The 20,931-nt window shown below is 43.3% G+C and overlaps 4 protein-coding genes across 5 annotated transcripts; 2 read left to right on the forward strand and 2 right to left on the reverse strand.

Annotated features, from left to right (window-relative positions):
* Window positions 1-5,120: 5,120 nt before the first annotated feature.
* On the forward strand, window positions 5,121-9,727 carry LOC131882774 (neprilysin-4-like). Its single transcript, XM_059230031.1, has 12 exons — window positions 5,121-5,602; window positions 5,669-6,436; window positions 6,530-6,775; window positions 6,871-7,076; window positions 7,148-7,327; window positions 7,462-7,673; window positions 7,750-7,972; window positions 8,088-8,267; window positions 8,332-8,494; window positions 8,575-8,891; window positions 9,248-9,426; window positions 9,495-9,727. The coding sequence occupies exons 1-12, from the start codon at window positions 5,383-5,385 to the stop codon at window positions 9,592-9,594; spliced, it is 2,994 nt and encodes a 997-aa protein (XP_059086014.1). The 5' UTR covers window positions 5,121-5,382; the 3' UTR covers window positions 9,595-9,727.
* A 1,464-nt stretch (window positions 9,728-11,191) lies between these two features.
* On the forward strand, window positions 11,192-13,748 carry LOC131882779 (sphingosine-1-phosphate lyase-like). Its single transcript, XM_059230036.1, has 7 exons — window positions 11,192-11,383; window positions 11,461-11,826; window positions 11,888-12,409; window positions 12,503-12,755; window positions 12,821-13,039; window positions 13,112-13,294; window positions 13,376-13,748. Exons 2-7 carry the CDS (start codon window positions 11,683-11,685, stop codon window positions 13,681-13,683), a joined length of 1,629 nt encoding a protein of 542 aa, XP_059086019.1. The 5' UTR covers window positions 11,192-11,383; window positions 11,461-11,682; the 3' UTR covers window positions 13,684-13,748.
* On the reverse strand, window positions 13,734-14,710 carry LOC131882783 (PRA1 family protein 3-like). Of its 2 annotated transcripts, none has more exons than XM_059230043.1 (3): window positions 14,527-14,710; window positions 13,979-14,422; window positions 13,734-13,914 (listed from the first exon to the last, which is right to left on the reverse strand). In XM_059230043.1, exons 2-3 carry the CDS (start codon window positions 14,389-14,391, stop codon window positions 13,794-13,796), a joined length of 534 nt encoding a protein of 177 aa, XP_059086026.1. In that variant the 5' UTR covers window positions 14,392-14,422; window positions 14,527-14,710; the 3' UTR covers window positions 13,734-13,793. The 2 variants fall into 2 exon arrangements, with proteins under 2 accessions (XP_059086026.1, XP_059086027.1); XM_059230044.1 differs by having other exon boundaries at window positions 14,515-14,710.
* A 116-nt stretch (window positions 14,711-14,826) lies between these two features.
* LOC131882781 (serine/threonine-protein phosphatase 4 catalytic subunit) lies at window positions 14,827-17,618 on the reverse strand. The gene is made up of 5 exons (XM_059230041.1): window positions 17,364-17,618; window positions 15,808-15,960; window positions 15,561-15,734; window positions 15,326-15,489; window positions 14,827-15,258 (listed from the first exon to the last, which is right to left on the reverse strand). Exons 1-5 carry the CDS (start codon window positions 17,514-17,516, stop codon window positions 14,976-14,978), a joined length of 927 nt encoding a protein of 308 aa, XP_059086024.1. The 5' UTR covers window positions 17,517-17,618; the 3' UTR covers window positions 14,827-14,975.
* Window positions 17,619-20,931: the final 3,313 nt, after the last annotated feature.

A 20,931-nucleotide genomic window follows, 5' to 3' on the forward strand; every position in this document is an offset into this window, starting at 1 on the left:
CTATGAGACTTAAGACGTGCTTCAATGTACGGTGTACCTCCGTCCACGTAGAAGGGACGCAAAGAAAGGCGAGAAATAGGATAGCTCAGTTCCGTAGTTTTAGAGCTGACGCTATTCCTAAACCTAATTCCACCCCACCCCCTTCCTTAATCCATTTAACTTCCTCCCTCCCTCTCCTCCTACCCCCCACCCTGTCTCCCAATTCCCTCCTCTTCCTTCAAATACCCAATCCACCCATATTCCTATAAACACTCTCCTCCCTAATATTCCTTACCCCACCCCTATTCCCAAAATACGTTCCGATTCTCATGTAGCTGCCCAACCCATTCCTCAAACCCAACCATCCCCATTAGCTCATTCTTTGCCTCCAGTAGAACGTAGCTTTGTTGATAAGCGGGACTTTTACCGTTGGAGATGATGGTCCAAGATCTTGTGAACTTGGTCCGTCAAAAGAGAGGCCCGTAAAGGGGCTATATTTGAACGTGCATTGTCTGATTTCTAAAAAAGACAGCACAAAAGTTAAGATCTTAGAAGAACTAGCCGTTGAGAGAGAGATTGCATTCATCTCTATAACAGAAACCTGGCTTCGGCCAGGGGTCTTAGATGAAGAACTAACCATAGTTGGTTTCAACTTAGTTCGTTGTGATAGGATACGCCCTGATAATCCCTTATTCCCACATGGGGGTGTATGCCTATATGTTAGGAATGATTTGCACATTAGTCATGTACAAATGTCGAATGGAGAAGTAGAGGTCTTAGTCTATCATATCCAAAGGCTTGATCTGTCTATTGTAACAATGTACGAGTATAGATCCCCTTCTTGTTCAGTAAGCTCTTTTACGTCAGCTCTCCAATCCACTGGAAATGAGTTGGATCTGGCAGTTTGCTCGAAGGTTTTCTTTGTAGGGGACTTTAATTTTCCGGCTAGCGTTGTAGAGTGGGAGATTAGTCCTGATGGGTATATTTCCGTTTCGAAATCGACATCTCAGTCGTTTGAAAAGCTGGAGGAGTTCGCGATCTTGCGCAATTTCGCCCAGCACGTTGGTGAAGCCACTAGAGAGAATAGCGTTCTCGACTTGGTCTTTTCCAATGACCCTGATCTGATCCAGTATGTCCATGTGACACCTAGTAATCTGTCAGATCACCATGTTCGTGAGATAGGGTCGACCATTACTCAAAAGCCGGCGTGCTCTAGAGTAAAACCGGTCAAAAAGGTCGGTCTGGCTAAGTTCAAGTTCAAAGATGAACATTGGCCGTTGATTATAAAAAGATTAGAAGACCTGGATCTGGTTTCAATTCTGAAAGAGGAATTGTCCATTGATGCAGCCATTGATAAATTAGTTTCAGTTTTTAAGGAAGTTTGCTCCAGTTTAGCAATCTTTGAAAGTGTTCCCAAAGGTGGTACACGGACAAAAAAATCCAAAATATAGGAAGGATTGTTCAAAAAGAGTTGCAAACTAGCAAAAAGGCTGAAGAGCACTTCGAATTCAGTGATTGTGGGTAGTCTCCAAAAAAGTTCAGGCAAAGATTAATGCCTCCATCAAATTTGACCAGTTACAAACTGAGAGTAATGTGGTTCAGGAGGTCAGGTCGAATCTGAAGGCTTTTTTCTCGTATGCGAACTCTAAGAGAAAATTAAACACCCTGTTGGACCTTTTTAGGTTGATGGGGAAGCTATTATTAATGTAGAGACTATGGCTAACATGCTTGGAGATCAGTTCTCTAGTGTGTTTTAATCCCATTGAGTTCAGAAGCAACAGCTCATTGCTCTGAAAATGAGTCTGTTGAGATTGGCAAGGTCAGTCAAGTTGAGCGTTTAGATGATCTTGTAGTCCCAGATCAAGATGCTTTAGAGGCCATCAGGGACTTTTTAGGCTTTCAAGTTCTCCTGGCCCTGATAGTATGACATCTCGGTTTCTGATGAGATGCTCACTGGTTCTTGCTCCTGTTTTCTCGTACTTGATGCGTTCCATCTTGGATCTGGGCAAGTTTCCCTCTTCACTAAAATTAGCTCACGTTGTTCCAATTTTTAAAGGGCGAGATAAGTCACTCCCAAGTAATTATAGGCCGAATTCTCTCTCTTCGATTATTGAGACGGTGTTTGAGAAGATCATGAAGTCCAAACTTGTTGAATTTCTTAGGGTCAATGAAGTCTTTCCTCCTAACCAACACGGGTTCTGAGCACATTTTAGCACGGTTACCCAATTGATTGAGCATTTAGAGCAGGTCATTGAGGGACTGGAAAGGCATGAGTCAGTTGATGTTGTCTATCTTGATTTTGCCAAGGCCTTTGATAAAGTAGATCATGGCCTTTTGTTGAATAGACTTAATGACATGGGGATCCAAGGTAAGGTTCTCAATTGGATAAGAAGCTTTATTCATGATAGGAAGCAAATTGTTAAGGTTGAGGGATCCCTTAGAGACATACATGATGTCAAGTCAGGTGTTCCCCAGGGCTCCATGTTTGGTCCCCTCCTTTTCATGATACTCGTTGCCCCACTTCAAAAGCTTAGTATTATTGCCAGTGTCTCTTTTTATGCTGATGATACAAAGTTTGTTTCTGGTAGGAATGGCCAAGAGTACACTTGCCTTGCAAAGGGCCTACAAATAATCTATTCTTGGGTTACTGAGAGTAATATGGCCCTGAACGTAATGAAATTCCGTTCGATGACCTTTGAGTCAACTCCTTTGAATACTCCACTCGTAGATAATGGAGGTAAAGATATTGAGCAGGTGTCATCTATGAAAGATTTAGGAGTAGTCCTCCAAAATAATGGAAAGTTCGATGAGCATTTCCAGTTGAAGGTGGGTATAGCTTTTCAAATATGTGGTTGGATATATCGCACGTGTAAGTCCAAGATAGTATCACGATGCTAACTCTGTTCAAGTCGATTGTTCAACCACATCTGAATATGCTTCACCCATTTGGGCTCCAATGTGTTCAGCAGGTCTGCAAAAGGTCGAACAAGTCCAAAGATGTTTCACTAGGAAGATCACAGGAATGAGAGAGCTCTCGTATTTGGAAAGACTAAAAAAATTGGGATTGTACAGTATTCAGAGAAGGTACGAAAGGTATCTGATACTGTACGTCTTCAAAAGCATCCACGAGCTTTGTCCCAACCCAGGATTTAGGGTCAATTTTAGTGACTATAGAGGCTTAATGTGCATTTTGAGAGCACCTTCAAGCCCTAGAGAATCCAAGCTAGTTCGAACAATGAATTTCATTTCTCTTCTTTCTCGGGGCCCCTTCATTGTTTAATTTGCTTCCTTCTAATATTCGTAGGGAATACGTAGGCCTGGTTGATCCGGTTGCATCGTTCAAGTCAGACTTGGACAAATTTTTAGATAGCATACCAGATCAACCCTACATTCAATGACTAGCTGGGTGTGCCAACTCAAATTCGTTGGTAGACCAAATATCATATAAAGATTGAAAGGTTATAAATAGACGAATTATAACCTTTCATTTCAATAGTACTGGGGATTACATTTCCTTGTAGCGGTTAGAAAAGCCCGTGAAAAAACAAAAAAAAAAACAGAAAAAAGTGTGACGATGTCGTTGATCCGTAGCATATTATCATTTAAAAAAAAGNACAGAAAAAAGTGTGACGATGTCGTTGATCCGTAGCATATTATCATTTAAAAAAAAGACAATTTAGAAATTAAGTTGTCTAATATATCGTTTTAGTATTTCAAGGACATGATTGACTGGTGCAGCCTTTCATGTTTAAGAAAAACTGATCGGTGGTTTAACATCCTGAACGCCAGCGTTTACTATTTTTGAGTTTTTAAAGAATTTTTTATACCACAGTTCCTGATCAAGCCAATGTTCAAAGGCTAGCCCAATCCAACAACTCTAATTCTTTGGCTGATCGGAAACTATATGATTATGAAGTTCAAAAGATAGATAGTTTTTGTATTGAATTGGTGGGAATTTTATTCCCAGTGTCGGTAATGAAGTCACAAAAGATCAATTCCCAACCATTTCAATTGCAACTATTTACATTTGGAAAGGAATTGACACAGATCTGATCCTCTGGCCTTACTTAATTACGGTCTCAGAAGAGCTTGAGCATGAGAAACAAATGAAAATCTCCTCTGTAAATGTCCTAGATTTTGCTTTCGTCAATCCTGAAACCCAGATTGAATGTAGAACATCACCACTCGTTCTGTTGCTACACCCGAGTTGTCGGGTTCATTCTCCGCTCGCTCTTGTTTACGCTTGGTATCCTTCCAATGAGCCCAAAAGCTCGTATCCTTGAAATACTTTTGACGGTTCTCCCGAAGTTCTCGCACTTTGATGTTGTCTTAGCCTCGAGGTTCTGGATTTCTCGTGGAGGTCAAACAAAAGCGAACAAAAAATCAGATTATCAAACTTATGGAGCAATCAATGGATTGCGAGATACAGAGCTAAAGAAATCATGTACTTGTGTCTGGTGGTCCTAACATTCAAATGTCGAATCACATCAACTCATTAATTGAAAGGAAAACTTTGGTGAGAACTGAACGAGGGAACAAAATTTCTTTTCCAGGATATTTTGCCTTGCTTTAAACCTTGCTACAGTTTCAAGAACATCAAAGATACGAATATTAGTCAGTCATAAAAGAATAACTCAATGTATGACTACATATCTTTAAGATTGCAACAACCTTAAGAAGGGAAAAAATTATTCTTAAGAAAGGAGGCAGTGCAATAAAATATCTATTAATGTTGTGGAAACAAAACATATGGCTTTAAATGACTTTTTCGTTCCGCCACTACGGCTTGAAAATGCCAGCTGATATTACAGTTTTATTGCGGCACTGTTTTGCTGATGCTTTTAATTGAATTTGCTGATTGCGATTAACCGCAAATCGACTCATCATACCGAAGTCATACAATCCGTGGTGTCTTGGGCCTGACAGCGGCTGTTTTGAACTGGATTCTGTTTCTCTCGTGTAATAACTTGATTATGGAAGTACATTGGCCTAATCGAGGAGAGTGTTGGTCGTGATCGTGGCGGCCTCTTTTGCCATCACGCTCTTGGGACGTATTAGTGCGGAATTAGCAATCGCTCGACAGAGGATATCAAGTTCTCGTTTCCATTCCAACGTCGTCAGTGAGACTGAGGACGTGTACAACACACATTCATATCCTGAATCCTTGTGGACAAGTAACTCGTCGATGAGTAAATTGCTCTACATGAGCCACATTCTAGAAACACTCGAATGAAACTAGTTTCAATTGTCAAAGAGCCATCAATAAAGCGGGAGAGAAATTGGGCCTTGAGCTGATCTTCAGTGTTGGTGAACCAAGTCTCGTTGCTAGACATTCAAGATGACTGGGTGACCCAGAACTAGAGTGAATCTGTTTGTCTGCCAGTCGCCACCTTCACCAGGGCGATGATGTGCTTATCATTGTCCCGGGGATTGGTCGTCTGGTCGTCACGAATCCCACGTTCGATCTTGTCTCTGATTTTGCTCTCTGGCCTTCTGGCCTTGGCGGAAGGAGGGCACAAATCGATACCACCCATTGGACGCAACTACAAATACCGCCGTCACTTGAACGACCAGATAAGAGGCGACCTCGACTTCCATCGTCTGATTAAGCCCAAGACCCAAGGTAAATTAGAACGCACTCGAGTTATCAAATGACAGAGCTTCACTACGTATTGTCTGCCCGCCTTAGGTCTATTGAATGTGGAGGATGACTTGGACAAATCTTTGACCAAAACCGACCTGTTCTTGGACGATTTCGTGCCTGAGGAGTATACCAACTATCTTCACGATAACCACTATGCAGACTCGTTTTATCACAAAGGAGTGCAAAAGTTCCGACGACCCTCTCGGCGGTCTTTTGGACCTCGCCGTTTCACTCGAGATGTCGATTCCAACATGTTCGAAAGTCATTCCAACTCCAGAATGGCCTTGCCACCCAAATCCTCATTGAACCGAACCAATGACGACGAGGACGAAGAGGAAGAGGACGACAGCAAGGTTGAAAGGGATAAAGGGAGCAAGGTGCCCAAGGGAAAAGTCGTGGTTGACATCGAGTCGAACAAGATATTTCGTTCGGATTCGCTCTCTTTGCCGTCCTTGCCAGAGGTATCGAATTCAATAGAGATCTCGACCACCCAACAACCTCCCAACGAGGATGGGCCGAAATCTTCGGCCATGATGATGAACATATTAAACGAGAAACTCAAGAGTCTGGAACAGTCTGGCCTTGATTTGGATGTATTGAGGAGGCTCAACGAGACCTTAAACTCACCTGACCAAATTAGTGCCGATAAACTCATGGATCTAGTGGTCACGGTCCTGTCGCAAGTGCCAATCCAAGGGAACTCAGGGTCGACGTCCTCAGACGGAGACAAGAATAAGAATCCAACTTGTAAGAACATCAATCAATACAAAATTCTCACCAAGGACTCCAAAAGTGAAGTCGCTCGAAAACATGGTGAGTTAAGGTTGCCCACTGAAGCAAAACGAGAAATTGCCTATTCATGCATTGCGAGTCATTGTACATAATACCGTCACTGCTATGATCTAGCCTCGTTGATGCGATGCTACATGGACGAGACAGTAGAACCGTGTGAGGATTTCTATAAATACGCTTGCGGAAGATGGCCAGAATATCATCCAATTCCCAAGGATCGAGGGGGTTATGACACTTTTGAGCTCCTTCGAGAAGACTTGAGCGCCAATTTGATCAAGCTTTTCGACTCTCCTATCACGGATCAAGACGATAACTCTACCACTGCGGTCAAAACCCTCTACAAATCGTGCATGAACACGGGTAAGAAGTCATCTGTCCATTCATTCCTATCCGAGTGGAAACTCGGATGCTGATCTTGTCGTTTCTTTAACAAATCATTTTCTTGTTACTCCAAGATCTCATTCAAAGTCGGAAAGAGAAACCCTTGTTGAAATTGCTGGACGAATTGGGAGGATGGCCGGTTGTAGAGGGAGACTCATGGGACACAGACAGTTTCAACTGGATCAATACTTTGACGAAATTGAGGCAGTATAATAATGACATTCTGGTGGCTATTTGGGTGGGCCCAGACGGTCAAGACTCGGATGATTACATTGTTCAAGTAAGGGAATGTGAACGTTGTGTCCTTCCCTCTCTCTCTCGTTCATCTTAATTGACTCAATATGTCCTTAGTTTGACCAAAGCGAACTGTTTCTGGGCTCTGCCGAATACTACACCCTGGGGTTCTCACATCCATTCATCGAATCGTATTACAACGTTTTGCAAAAAATAGCCGTCGCACTAGGAGCCGAACCTGAAGTGGCCAAAACTGACATGCACGACCTCATCAACTTTGAAGCGTCTTTGGCCAAGGTGAACGAACGATTTTGTGCGTTACAGCAAACAATACCTACAGGGCACAAAATGACTTGTTCTTGATGGCAGATTTCTTGCTAGATATAGGAAGTGATTGACACATTGGTATTGACCGCAATCATCGTTTGCAGATAATGAGCCCTCCCTCAGAGAGGCGAAATTTTTCCGAAATCTACAAGAAGGTGACCCTTGATACTCTCCAAAGCAAAGTGCCAGATTTTGACTTCAACTCGTATCTGGGCGCCTTGTTGCCCCGAGAATTGAATGGCACCGAGGAAGTGGTTGTCTACGCAATTCCATATTTTCAAAAGCTCACCAAGCTGGTCAAGGAAACGGAAAAAAGGTGATGTGTCCATCACATCAATCATAAGTGGTCTACTTATCAATATTGTTATTTCAATTTTGCATTATTTTTGTAGGGTGATTGCAAACTATGTGTTATGGCGATTCATTCGGCACCGTGTCAACAACTTGGATGACCGCTTTCAAGGCCTTCAGCAAGACTTCTTCAGGCTTTTATTTGGCCGCGAAGAGACTCCTCCTCGATGGAAGTATTGCGTTTCGTATGTGAATGGAAACCTTGGCAATGCTGTTGGGTCCATGTTTGTGCAGAAACATTTTGACGAGCAGAGCAAAAAAGATGTGAGATATGAATGGGGGATTTTTATGTGTTTTCTGCTGTACCGTACATCNGGGGGGCGGGTCTGACACTTTCTTGGCTAAATGGTCGCATCAAATGTATATTTCATTGTGGCAGATGGAGGCGTTAACCGATAGTGTTCAAAGTGTATTCCGGGAATTGGTCTTGAAAGGGGATTGGTTAACAAACAAGACCAAGAAGTTGGCCGAGGAAAAGATCCAAGCCATCATACACAACATCGGATATCCTGATTTTATCATCAACGAAGAGGAGCTTCAAAAACGAGAGACTGATGGGGTAAACTCTATTATTTCATTTGATTTTTTTGACCTGTTAATATCTCGCCTTTACTTTCTGGCAGTTGGAGTATAAAGAAGAGACTTTTTTCGAGAATGTGCTGACAAATCTGAAAACCAGAACCATTCGAGAGTTGAGTCAGTTGGATGATGGGGTAAATCGAACACTATGGACCACTACTCCTGCTGTTGTAAATGCGTACTACTCCAGGAATCGCAATCAAATCAGTAAGTCCGATATATTCTCGTTAGACACAATTCCCAGGGCTATCAATAAGAACTAAATTTGATCCAATTTCAAATTGCAGTGTTTCCTGCCGGTATATTACAACCCCCATTCTACCACAAGCACTTTCCCAAGGCATTGAATTTCGGAGGTATTGGTGTTGTCATTGGACACGAGATCACGCATGGATTTGATGACAAAGGCCGGCAATTCGATCGCTCAGGCAACATCAAGCAATGGTGGGACCACGAGTCGTCCCAGAATTTCCAGACCCGCAAGCAGTGCATGATTGACCAATACAGTTCATTCCAAGTGGATTCCGTCGACATGAAACTGAACGGAGGCAACACTCAAGGGGAGAACATCGCTGATAATGGAGGCATCATGCAATCCTATATCGTATGTCATTTCATGAAGTATTCAGAAACGACATTTGGGTTTAGCATGGTAGTGCTCAAGTACAAACTTAATTATGACGCCGTGAAAATTGGTAACCTAGGCCAAAAAAATATACTTTGCAAAAACCTATTTTGATTACAAAGTTCTGCCAAATTCTACTTGAACTAGCTTGGTCTAGTACAATTAAACTGGAGGATAGCTCACACTTTACACCTTATCTATTTCAAAAAAAGTAATCCCACACCAATTATGCATACTCATGGCTTGTTTTCACGTATTTGAAATTCACTTTTTCCGTTGACCTTGAATGATGACAGATGTGAAAAATGAAAAGCTTGCAATATCTTTGCTTTTAGGCATACCGTCGGTGGCTGGAAGAGAACAACATTATCGAAGAACACCTTCCGGGATTGGAACATCTGACAGGGGATCAACTATTCTTCCTGAATTTTGCCCAAGTCTGGTGTGGCAGCACTCGTCCTGAGGCTCTTCGAAGCAAGTTAAATACCGCCGTTCACGCTCCAGGCCCATACAGGTATGTACGAAATGGCAATTTAAAGCTTCCTTGGGAACTTAATGCTTTGGATTGTATTTTCTTTACAGAGTCTTGGGCACTGTTTCCAACTCCAGAGAATTCTCCCGTGCTTTCAATTGTCCTAAAGACAGTCCCATGAATCCCACCAACAAATGTAAAGTGTGGTGACCTTGACGAAAAACCCTTGTTGTACTTCTGATGTTATTTCATAGACTTGATATAGTATTGTATCTTATCATCTTATGTATCTATTTATCCAAGATATAGAATGTCGTGTCGAACTGTAACTGTCAAAATCATCGCCTTTGCCTTTGTAATTTCAATGTTTATGTCTGTTTGAGTCGTCTTACTCAAAAGAGAAGGGCGAAACCTCAAGTTTATATTTTTCGCTCTCCTCAAACTTTTGACAATAACTTATCCAATCAAAACCAGTCTTGTGATGAAAGGGCTGTGGAGGACAAAAGTGAAGGCATATGTTCAAGTCAGGTAAGAGGGACAAATCTGTCCGAGATTGCTAAATAATCTGTTCGTGAAATGCCATGAACAAGAAGGGGATTAGCCAATTGTGTCCTCTTTTCGTGACCTCTGGTTAAACATAACGTTTTGCGAATGACAACTCAAACAAACTAAAAGACCAATGTGGAAAAATCGGCCCAGTTGGTCCTACTTTTGCAAGAACACAATCCAAACAGTTTTTTAAAGTGCACTCTGTCGGGCAGGATGTGAACCAATTTTGAGTGGCGTATGGTACAAATACGCGATGAAAACAGAATATTTGTCCATTATTTTGGTAATTATTTCCAACATTTGAGTCTTCATATGAAGCACTTTTTAGGTGGCGCATTTATCAATTTACTGCATTGGACTCAAAAGAGCCTGAGCGCATGAAACAAACCATAAATTGATAAAATACAAGATCGATGACGGAAAGGTAGATATATGAAAGGTTATGAAAAAGTCATTGAGATGATTCAAAAGAACTCGAGTCTTGACGAGTCATCTAAAATGGCAGAGTTCACTGATAACAACAATTATTAAAATTATGAATCAATCTGTGTCACATCTCTTCATTAATTTTCTAAATCGTGATCGTCACAAAATGCTCAAACTGGGATCGTTAAATGAGACTTCATTTGTCTTTGATCTACAACCAAAATAAAATATCGTTTCCTCAGGTCCTAGATCCTCCAGACTGATCTCTAAATCGCTGGAATATCTCCATATTCGAGTGCTGTATACGTATATACGTAGGCCGGAAATCTGCCTGTTGTCCATTGATCTTCCGATGCATGATGTTACTAAGCTGGCGACTCCGGCAACAGTCCAACTACAACTTGTTTGTATTTCAATTATCGGTTTCCTCCACTTTCTCGCTGGCATAGAAGACGAGCAATTCACGATAATGCCACTTTTAGCTAGGACCACCAGACCGCTAGAGGAGTATTGTCCTCTGTATGTAGATCTCTCAGCAGACGACCCATGCTCGGTGAACGTTATTCTCCACCGATTAGTTGGCGGTGCTACTTTTTTAAATCTTAACCTGACCTAATCAAACCTAACCTAACCTTACCTAAACTAACCCAACCTAACCTAACATGATATTAATAACCCTTAAAGTCGAGAGCTATCTAAACCTTTTGACATTTTGCCACAAATTTAAAAATGAGCACCGCCAACTAATCGGTGGAGAATAACGTTTATCCCAATGCTCACCTGTTGTGGAGACCTTAGTCTCTAACCTGTTGCAACTAACAACAAACATTCTTTCCTTCCCCCGGCTACGTGTATTACTGTATATCTACATGTACTATGTACAGTCCATCCACTTAAATAAATAGGGGTCGAGTTATCTAAGTGACATTGGCAGGCGTAACTATACGAGTAGCTCTACGAGTGGGTCGGTCCACATGCCCTTTGAACTTACTGCAACTTATTGTCAGAGCCAGTCGGTATCGAGGTAATAAAATCCTATCCCATTACGGCCACGTTTGTTTAAACAAATCAATCGAACTTATCTCGGAAGATATACTCTAGAATCTGACTATTGCACACGTACTACGTGCAAGTGTGCATTGTTAGGCCTACACACCATCACACACACACACACACATACGCACGCATAGTTCTGGGTAGTGTAGTACGAAGTGACCCGAGGATCAGACGAGTCCCTCCTCCCTCGTTCCTGGCTAGCCCCACCTCCAATCCAGCCTTTTGAGAGCATCCAGCCTTCATCCAACATTGAGTGGAGGAGCCATCATGGAGCTGATTCGCGACAAATTGGAGCTCTTGCGGGTCCTCTTGAATGAGCAATGCTCCAATTTGGAGCCGTGGCAAATCGTGTCGAGAACGGCAGCCATCACGTTGATAGCCAGTTATGTGTACTCCCAGGCCACTCACAAGGTCAGTCTGGATGCGGGCCCCCTTGGGCATAGCCCAACTAACCTGAGGTTGAATCTTTCAGACGCCGTTTTCCCGACGAGCCAAGAAATGGGTGTTCCGTCAGGTTCGCCGTCTGCCCATGGTTCGTAATCAAATCGAGTCGGAAATGGTCAAGCTCAAGGACAGCTTTGAGGAGGAGCTCCTGACGCCCTCCCAAGAGTTGGCGGATCACTCCCACCTGCCCCAACGTGGTATGCCCAAAGAGGAACTTCTTCAACTGACCAAGAAGTATCTGGATGTGGGCGAGTTCCATTGGAGCGAAGGCACGCAATCGGGGACGGTTTACAACTGTAATGATGATCTCACCCAGTTGATGACCGAAGTCTACGGCATGGCGGCTTGGACGAATCCCCTTCATCCCGATTCATTCCCCGGTTTGCGTCAGATGGAGGCGGAGGTGGTTCGAATCGCCTGCCGCTTGTTCCAAGGAGGTCCGGATTCGTGTGGAACCGTGACGTCAGGCGGGACCGAATCCATTGTGCTGGCTTGCAAAGCCTATCGGGATTATGCCCGCAATATCAAAGGCATTGAGAACCCGGTCATGGTAGGTTGTTATTAAGTGGCACTCAAGGGACATCGGTAGATAGATACTTGGTTGGGTCGTGCGTAACTCTTTAATCTATGTATGGCTTCCAAGGTGGTGCCCGTGACAGCTCATGCTGCTTTTGATAAAGCCGCGGATTTATTGGATATCACCATTAAGCACGTGCCGGTGGATCCCATTACCCAACGCGTTGATATCAAAGCCATGCGACGAGCCATCAGTGGACGAACGTGTCTTTTGGTCGGATCCAGTCCACAATTTCCCCATGGTTCCATCGACGACATCACGGCTATCGGCAAACTGGGCTTGGATTACGACATCCCTGTTCATGTGGATGCATGCTTAGGTGGGGTTAACCGGGATAGTTCAATCCGAGATAATGTAGCAGCCACCTTTTGTTCATATATCTAGGTGGATTCCTGGTGGTTTTTATGAAGCAAGCTGGCTTTAACATTAGACCATTCGACTTCAGCGTTCCCGGTGTTTGCAGCATTTCGGCCGATACGCATAAATACGGCTATGCACCCAAAGGCTCGTCCGTGATCTTGTACTCAAAGCCCGTATTTCGCCATTATCAATGGTTCACTTGCCCAGATTGGCCAGGAGGTGTCTACGCCACCGCCACAATTGGTAATTTGAATCCAAATTAGTTATTTCACTCAGGACCAAATATGAAAGAGAATTTGGTATGCAAAATAATAGGTGGATCAAGGGCCGGTGGGATTATCGCGGCTTGTTGGGCCGCTCTTATGTATCACGGTATGGACGGTTATGTGGAGTGTACTAAAAAAGTCATCACCACCACTCGATACATTGCGGAAGAGATCAGAAAAATCAAGGGAATTAAGGTTATGGGCGTACCCGAAGTGTCCGTGGTGGCCATTGGTAAGTAATTCCTTTTTCCCCACCCAGCACCCACATTTATATCTAAAAGAAATATATGTATATATCACTAATCACTCTTAGGATCCGATGATTTCAATATCTACGCTTTGTCCGACGCGATGAAGAAGCGCGGATGGAACTTGAACGCCCTTCAGTTTCCGGCTTGCTTGCATTTGTGTTGCACCATGCTCCACACGAAGGAAGGCGTGGCCAATCGATTCATTCAGGATGTGAAAGAACTCACGGGCGAAATTCTGGCCAATCCCGAGGAGCACAAAGGTGGAAGTGCGGCCATCTACGGCATGGCCCAATCATTGCCCGATCGTAACCTGGTCAACGAGATCACTTGGATTTATTTGGATTCGCTGTATGCTATCAAAAAGAAATAACTGATGGATCAAATTTTGTGTCATGGCAACGCAATATGAATAGATATATATTTTCTACACCACAACGAGTCTAATGGATGTATGTAATAATAAAACGGAACAAGTCAGATTTAAAGGTATTTCAGATCAGGTTCGATACCCAACTCGTCCATGACATAGGCCATGGGCGTTCTCTTGGCCAAGCCAAAGGCTTCGGAAGCGTTCGACAGCTTATTTCTGACGTTTCGCAATCTGTCAGGAACAAAGGAATATTTCAATAGAAAGAACGACAAGAGAGTGGGTCGGATTGGCCTACCTGAGAGTGGCATGGACCAGCATGAACCCAATGGGCAACATGATTCCCAGCCAGAAGACCACGATCCCACCCAATTGGTGGACCAAGAGGTAGCCCAAGAGTAAGGTGGCCAAAGTAGTGATCAGAGGATGTTGGCGCTTGAAATGCTGGAACTCGACTTTCTGTCGTTCCAAGTAGAGGACCAGAGCAAAAACCAACAACATGGCGGACATACCCGTGATCATCTCTTGCGGGTGGAAAAACGTGACGGCCGTGAAGATGAGCAAAGCGCTGGCGAAATAGTTGCTCTGATAGTAGAGCAAGTTGGAGACGAGGCGGTGGAACCAGCGCTCTTCATTGTTAAAATCCGGGATCTGGAAGCGAGCTTGGGCCCAGATAAAATCATCGGTGGTCCGTAAAGGGGCCCACTCCATGACTTCGGGCTTGTCTTTGGGCTCTGCGAATCTGTAAGCCAAATGAATACAACTTTGGTCTAACAAAGTTCTATAGGGTCTGACAGTCTCAGACAACTAATCTCCAGCATAGGGAGGCCTAACCGAAATGCAAACCTTCGCCGGAGATTCCTTTGAAACGATTCCACCTTGCCAAATTCTAGTGACCTTGACTTGAGACGACTACTATGAACTGGAGGGAGCTGGTCGTCGGTTGGTTCTCTCGTGCTCCAAATGTCTTTCTCGTTTGGGTTTTTGGCGTTTTTGGACTTTCGAGTTTCTACTGAAAGCTCTTAATCAGCTGTCACGATGATTCAACAGCTGAGCAGAAAAAGCGCGCACTGAATGACAAGTCGGGAAATTTGGAGTAAAGACCGGAAAGGCCACGCCCAAACACGGGTCAAAATCGAGGCGTGGTACGAGACAGTACAATTTATTCGTCAGGATATATGAAATGGGCATTTCATGGGAAGCGTTCACAATGATGTATCCTTCAGAACACGAGGATGAATTGAAGGAGATCCAGAACAAAGTTGGTATATTATGGCCGCGAGATCCGGAAAAAATCACAGGAAGTAGTCTGCCTGAGGCTTCTTACACGGAATCCCGCGGCTCTCTTGAGGTGCGGCCTCAAATATCGTAAATCCGCGACAGAGCTCTTCGTCCAATTCCAGAATAGCGGCCACGTTGCCACACCGATAGCAGTAATTTGGCGCCGACCAAACGGTCAAGACGGTGGCGTTAAAATGCCACTTATAGCCTTCCATCACCAACTGGTGAGCGCGACATATCATCTCAATATCATTAGCCTGGTTAAATTGAGCCACGACGTCCGAGCCGAAGAGATACCTAAACCAAAAGGAGCTCGATATAAATTTAACGGTTCGACAATTCAATGATATTCAGCCGCTCTTACCCGGCTCCTCGCGGACTCACGCCCCACCCTTGAGTGTCCTCGGGATCGGACCAAAGTAGATCGCACATGGGACCGTCGTGGGGCACTTCCTGCTTACGATCAATGGTGCGGATTTGGTCCAAACTCTGAATGCTTGGTGAAAGTCCCCCGTGGACGCAGAAAATCTGCAATCAAATAAAGTCGATCTGAAGCTCTGGCAGCCATAAGGGGTGAGAGCGAATTCTGGAGTTCTTACCTTGCCATCTATGATAGCCGAAAGGCTGAGATAGTCGAAAATTTCCGTGCAATAGCGCCATACGGTGATGGTGCCGTACTTGCGCAAGCATTCATCGTAGAATCCGTAGACCTGCGTAATTTGACGGGATTCATGATTACCGCGAATAAGGGTGATGCGGTCGGGATATCGCACCTGAATCAAAGTGCAGGGCTCATGAGCATCCTTTTGAATTCGACACATTGAGTTATCCGAGAGTGAGACATACCTTTAATGCTAAAAGGAGGAGAAACGTTTCGACGGAATAAAAGCCCCGGTCGACAAAATCGCCCATGAAAAGGTAATTGGTGTCGGGCACATTACCGCCCACTTTGAACAACTCCTTGAGGTCGTAAAACTGTCCGTGAATATCGCCGCATACCTAGAACAAAAAATTCTCAACTACTAGGTGAAAAGAGACACATGTTTTTCTCCGGACCGGAAGATTGAAATATATGTCAGCCGAAAACCTCAAATCAAACCGAAGCCAACTTTATCAACCTGACTGTGCTGTGTACTATGTTAATTACAGCCATCCACCGCAACAGCGAACCACCAATGGTTTTATAAGCTTTCATGCTGGACTTCGGAGTTGCCAGGTCAGACCAGATCAATAAGCCTGGGAAGATAGCACTGTCCCATGAATTGCCTACACGCTTGGTCTTATTCTCCGAATTTAATTATTGCGTCAGATTTTTGGATGGAACTTATCGGAAAGTAATTCCAAGCATTAAGGTCATTGGGCACGGGGGTTTGGCACGCCAAAAGTGGGGCTGGCCTGGTTTGGCTTGATTGCCTCTTAGACTTTTCGACTCGAGGATATTGCAACTCGCTCTTTATCATATCCAAGGTCTTTTAAATCCGTTTGATGGGTGAATTATTCTTCATATCAAGCTTCAACTTCGTGGGCGTCTAGTCTAAATGACATCACTGGACTCCGATAAATATGTCGATTTCAAGTCGAGCAGAAATTGCAGAAAGTTGGCGGTTAGGATGTGCGAAAGTAAACCGAGCTGAACCTCNTTATCGGAAAGTAATTCCAAGCATTAAGGTCATTGGGCACGGGGGTTTGGCACGCCAAAAGTGGGGCTGGCCTGGTTTGGCTTGATTGCCTCTGAGACTTTTCGACTCGAGGATATTGCAACTCGCTCTTTATCATATCCAAGGTCTTTTAAATCCGTTTGATGGGTGAGTTATTCTTCATATCAAGCTCCAACTTCGTGGGCGTCTAGTCTAAATGACATCACTGGACTCCGATAAATATGTTGATTTCAAGTCGAGCAGAAATTGCAGAAAGTTGGCGGTTAGAATGTGCGAAAGTAAACCGAGCTGAACCTCGGGTATTGGGAAGAAAACTGGTTAGTGCAATCCTCAATCATATTTTTGGTCGGTGTCTAGTCATCTCGTCACGATTAGTTGAAACAAATTGCAAAGCTTCACTTTGGTTATTCCACCTCTTGGAAGGTCTTAATGGGCGTGACCAGAAAAACTAAATATCACAATCGCCATAAACTACGAGGTACGAAAACTCCGGCATAATGTAGGTGAGGAAACGTGTCTCAATTCACCTCGTCGTTTGAAAGTGTCAATAATAAAAATATACAATCGAACTTCGATTGAACAAAGTTTTTGCTCCACACTATTTGCTATACTAGTATATTTACTTCCTAGCAAGTCTCAATTGAACGATATATTCTCCACTGACGGATATTATTGTTCAATCAAAGTTCGACTCTATGTTCCATGGCAAGTTTTTTTTGGAAATTTTTTGTACTAATGACTCACTGTGACGGGTGAATCGACGCGCTGGACGTTGGACTCCTCGACGAGGATCTCCCTGGCCTTTGAGCACAAGGCCTTGACCTCGCACTCTTTGATGATTTCGCAGCGCCGCAGCTGTTCGATTTGACGGTCCAGATCCGACGTGTCCGAAGTCATAATGAGGCCCGCCGGGTTATCCTCGCTCAAGAATCCAGACAAGGGCGACAAAAGTGAGGTCGATGTTTCGATGGCCAAGAGAGATTCCTAACACAATTTCGGATCAACCAGGGTGACCGAAATTCGAGAATCAAAATTATGGTCTGTCACAAGGACTGGGATCATGGCTTAAAAAAGGGCAGGCAGGCAATCGGTCGGAAGATGTTTGCAATGGTTAGGTGAATGGAGAAAATCCTGAAGCATTGCCATTTCTTCCTTGGAAAGCAACAACACTTATTCCTAAGCTAGAAATCGGTCGAAAGGGAATGGGTTATTGTGCTAAAATGCGCTCAAGACCCATGCCGATTAGGAGGAACGACATCATGGACTTCAAGAAACTTTACAAGAGTGAATTTCACGATCTTCTCAAACAGCTTTGAAATATTCAGTGAGAGAAATGGGTCAATATTTACTGGGGAGCGACTTGTCTCCCATTCTAACGAACACTCTACGTATACAGCAACCAAGGAGCAAAAGAGGTAGTCACACCTAAACCCTGCGTTAAGGGTGTTAAAACTGTTAAAAACCTTTGCACTGACAATCAACAAAACCAGACTAGGGCAACAAGTTCCCGTGCGCATAGTACGTCAAGATAATTGAAATTCATTTACGAAGAGTGCTTTGGAACTTTATACCTTTGCAGCTCTAATAACACTTCATCAAGTAAAAGGAAACACACTAGATGATCTAGTCACAGGGGAATAATACAAGACTTGCATTAAATGTCAAAGTATTCATTTATGAAGCCTGACCACATTCACAGGCGATCATTTCCCCCGCTTCTGTTAGGCTTTTTCCTCCCTGCCGTTTACCCTCGCCCCCTTCAAGTTACATTGATCCAGGATCACCCTTGCCTATAGGGTTCGCTTCGGTACAGTCTCGTTTAACAGTGCTACCAGTTAAACGTAAGAAACAAAGCCCCCCAAAAGCGCAAGAACGACAAAACTCGAGATATCATCAAAATCACGCTTTATCCTTCAATTCACATTAAGATGGTTAAGTAAGCCCGCTGTTCGTGTTTGAGTCCTGGTCTTTGACACGCAGGTCCTCAAATTTTCCGCAAATTTTTCCAACAATGAACTTTTCGTGTGGTTTGTAACACTGATGATAAGGGCAAGTACTCTTGAAATTTAATTGTGGGGTGCACATTTTTTTTTCTGTTGGCTGGGTCTGACACGAAAATTACGTCTTTCAAGCACAAGAATTGTCAGGACAAAATGCCAAACGCCAGCGAGTCCTTGAAACGCCGATGTTCAGAAGACAAAAAGCGCAAAATTCAGTCGAAAGCACCCGATATGGAGGCACTGCTCACTCTGCTCTGTTCTTAGAAGGGAGCCGGTGAGTTCTTCAAGACAAGGAGCAGCCGATGATCCCACACAGACACACAGACACTCTCACGGAGCAGAGACCGAGATCCGGATGGCAGGGTTGCCACATGATATCTAAAATTAGGTCAGTCAATGACGCGTTTGCAAAAGTTCATCTTGCACCACCTTCAACCATTTCAGTAAGGAACGAACACTTGAGCCGAATAAGTCAGTCCATTCTAATGAGCTGAACCAGCCTGAAATAACAATGACCGCATTCACGTATGGATATCCAATTTAATGTAAGTCCCGACAAGGTCTCGTAAAAAAGTTGTATGAACGGATGCCTGACACATAGAAATCGGACTCAACCCCCACGATTCCAGCACTGACCAATCGCTTAAAAATGGAAAAATACCCAGGCATTAATGATGGCTGTATGGTCATAACTAGAAGCCCTCTAGTTCTAACTAAGTGAGGAATGGTCCCAGCTTACCAATCTGTCATGGTTTGAAGCTTTGGCGAGCCTAATAAAGCCTGTACTAGGGCCCATGTCGCCCATATCATCATGCCGAAATAACTTGGCCGCTCAGCCAAATGGCTGGATCGGCATGACGAACCATTTTCGGGGTGCTTCCTGGCTTCACATCTTACCGAACGAAATGACTGAATTCCATTGCGAGTCGGAAACGCGTTACTGTAGCTCGTTGCGGTCCCCATTACATGTTTTGGAATTGTATGAACTACTGCATTTAAATTTATTGCATTTCATTTATTCGTTTGGAATGTATTGTTCAGTCTATACACTATATGCGCTTTAAAATAGTGGTAAATTTGTACCTTTCTTATGCTAAATCAAGAAGAACTCTAGGACGATTGCAGGGGTTCTTGGCCAAATTTAGAAAATCAAGGGGCTCGGCGCCTTCGAAAATCTTAACATTTTCTATAAGTGACCAATTACTTTTTTGTCCAATTCTTTAGCGGAGTTAAGTGTGGTGAAATATTGGTTTCTTTTCATCTTAACAGCTAGAAGCCATCAGCTAGAAGCTTATCAAACGAAAGTTTGATAAACGATGACTTCATCAAAAGAAGCTAAGATGTCTTTTGAAATCCATCATAAGGGCAATTTGGAGTTTTTAATATTCAGGCAGTAATCAAGTTTACACTACGTAAGAAATCTGGTGGACATTGGTTCGAAATTCATGCACTGATCTGACCGATTTTTCTCTCTGACCCAGGGTATGATGCAAATAGGATTCTAATTGTGATAAACTCTGAATCTGCAACCAAAGTGTCTTATCGTGGTACCATTTTTGGACACAAAATTTATTGGCTTAGAGATCCAAAACTTTGACCTTGAAAATGACGATTTCTATTCAATTTGAATTTCCCGCCTCTTACTTTCCTTGTTTGAAGAACACCATCAATGGTTACAAATATGGTAATAGTCGCATATTTTGTACAATGACAATGCCATTAATTGACATTCAAAAATATCAGCACCAATAGGCCTAACTTGGCGGGAAAAAAAAATGGCGTTTTCTTGCTCTAGTGTCCTTCACGCTGGCAAATTCCATATCTAAGATGAGACTCATACTATATTGCTCTTGTCTTTTCGAGTTCTCATCGCTCAGGAATTTTGAACCATTGTCTTACTCTGTAACCCCTTGGTTGCTGTACACGTGCAGTGTTCGTGGTGTATGTGGTTGGTGACAAATTAGCTTTGTTTTTTCAGGGGTATTTGATTAGACGTAATTCAATTTAAATCCTAATAAATTTATTGATCATTTTTGATTGTGTTTAGCCTTAGTATTTTCTTTTATGTAGTCATGTAGTCCATTTATTTTCGAATCATTATTTAGGTGTAGCGTTCATAGTTGGTTAGTTTGATTGTATTGCTCACCGACAGTTAGGATCCTTGATTCTTTTTCTTCTTCTTTTTTGTGGACTTCCTTACCGCTACTGGGATTCGAATCCCAGCAGTTCAAGACGAGAAATTTATTCATATCACTTAACTTTTATTTATATATATATTATTTGATCGACCAACGAATTAGAGTTGGCTGATT

The sequence above is a fragment of the Tigriopus californicus genome, chromosome 6 (assembly GCF_007210705.1).
Source record: "Tigriopus californicus strain San Diego chromosome 6, Tcal_SD_v2.1, whole genome shotgun sequence".
In the NCBI taxonomy this organism is placed as follows: Eukaryota; Metazoa; Arthropoda; class Copepoda; order Harpacticoida; family Harpacticidae; genus Tigriopus; species Tigriopus californicus.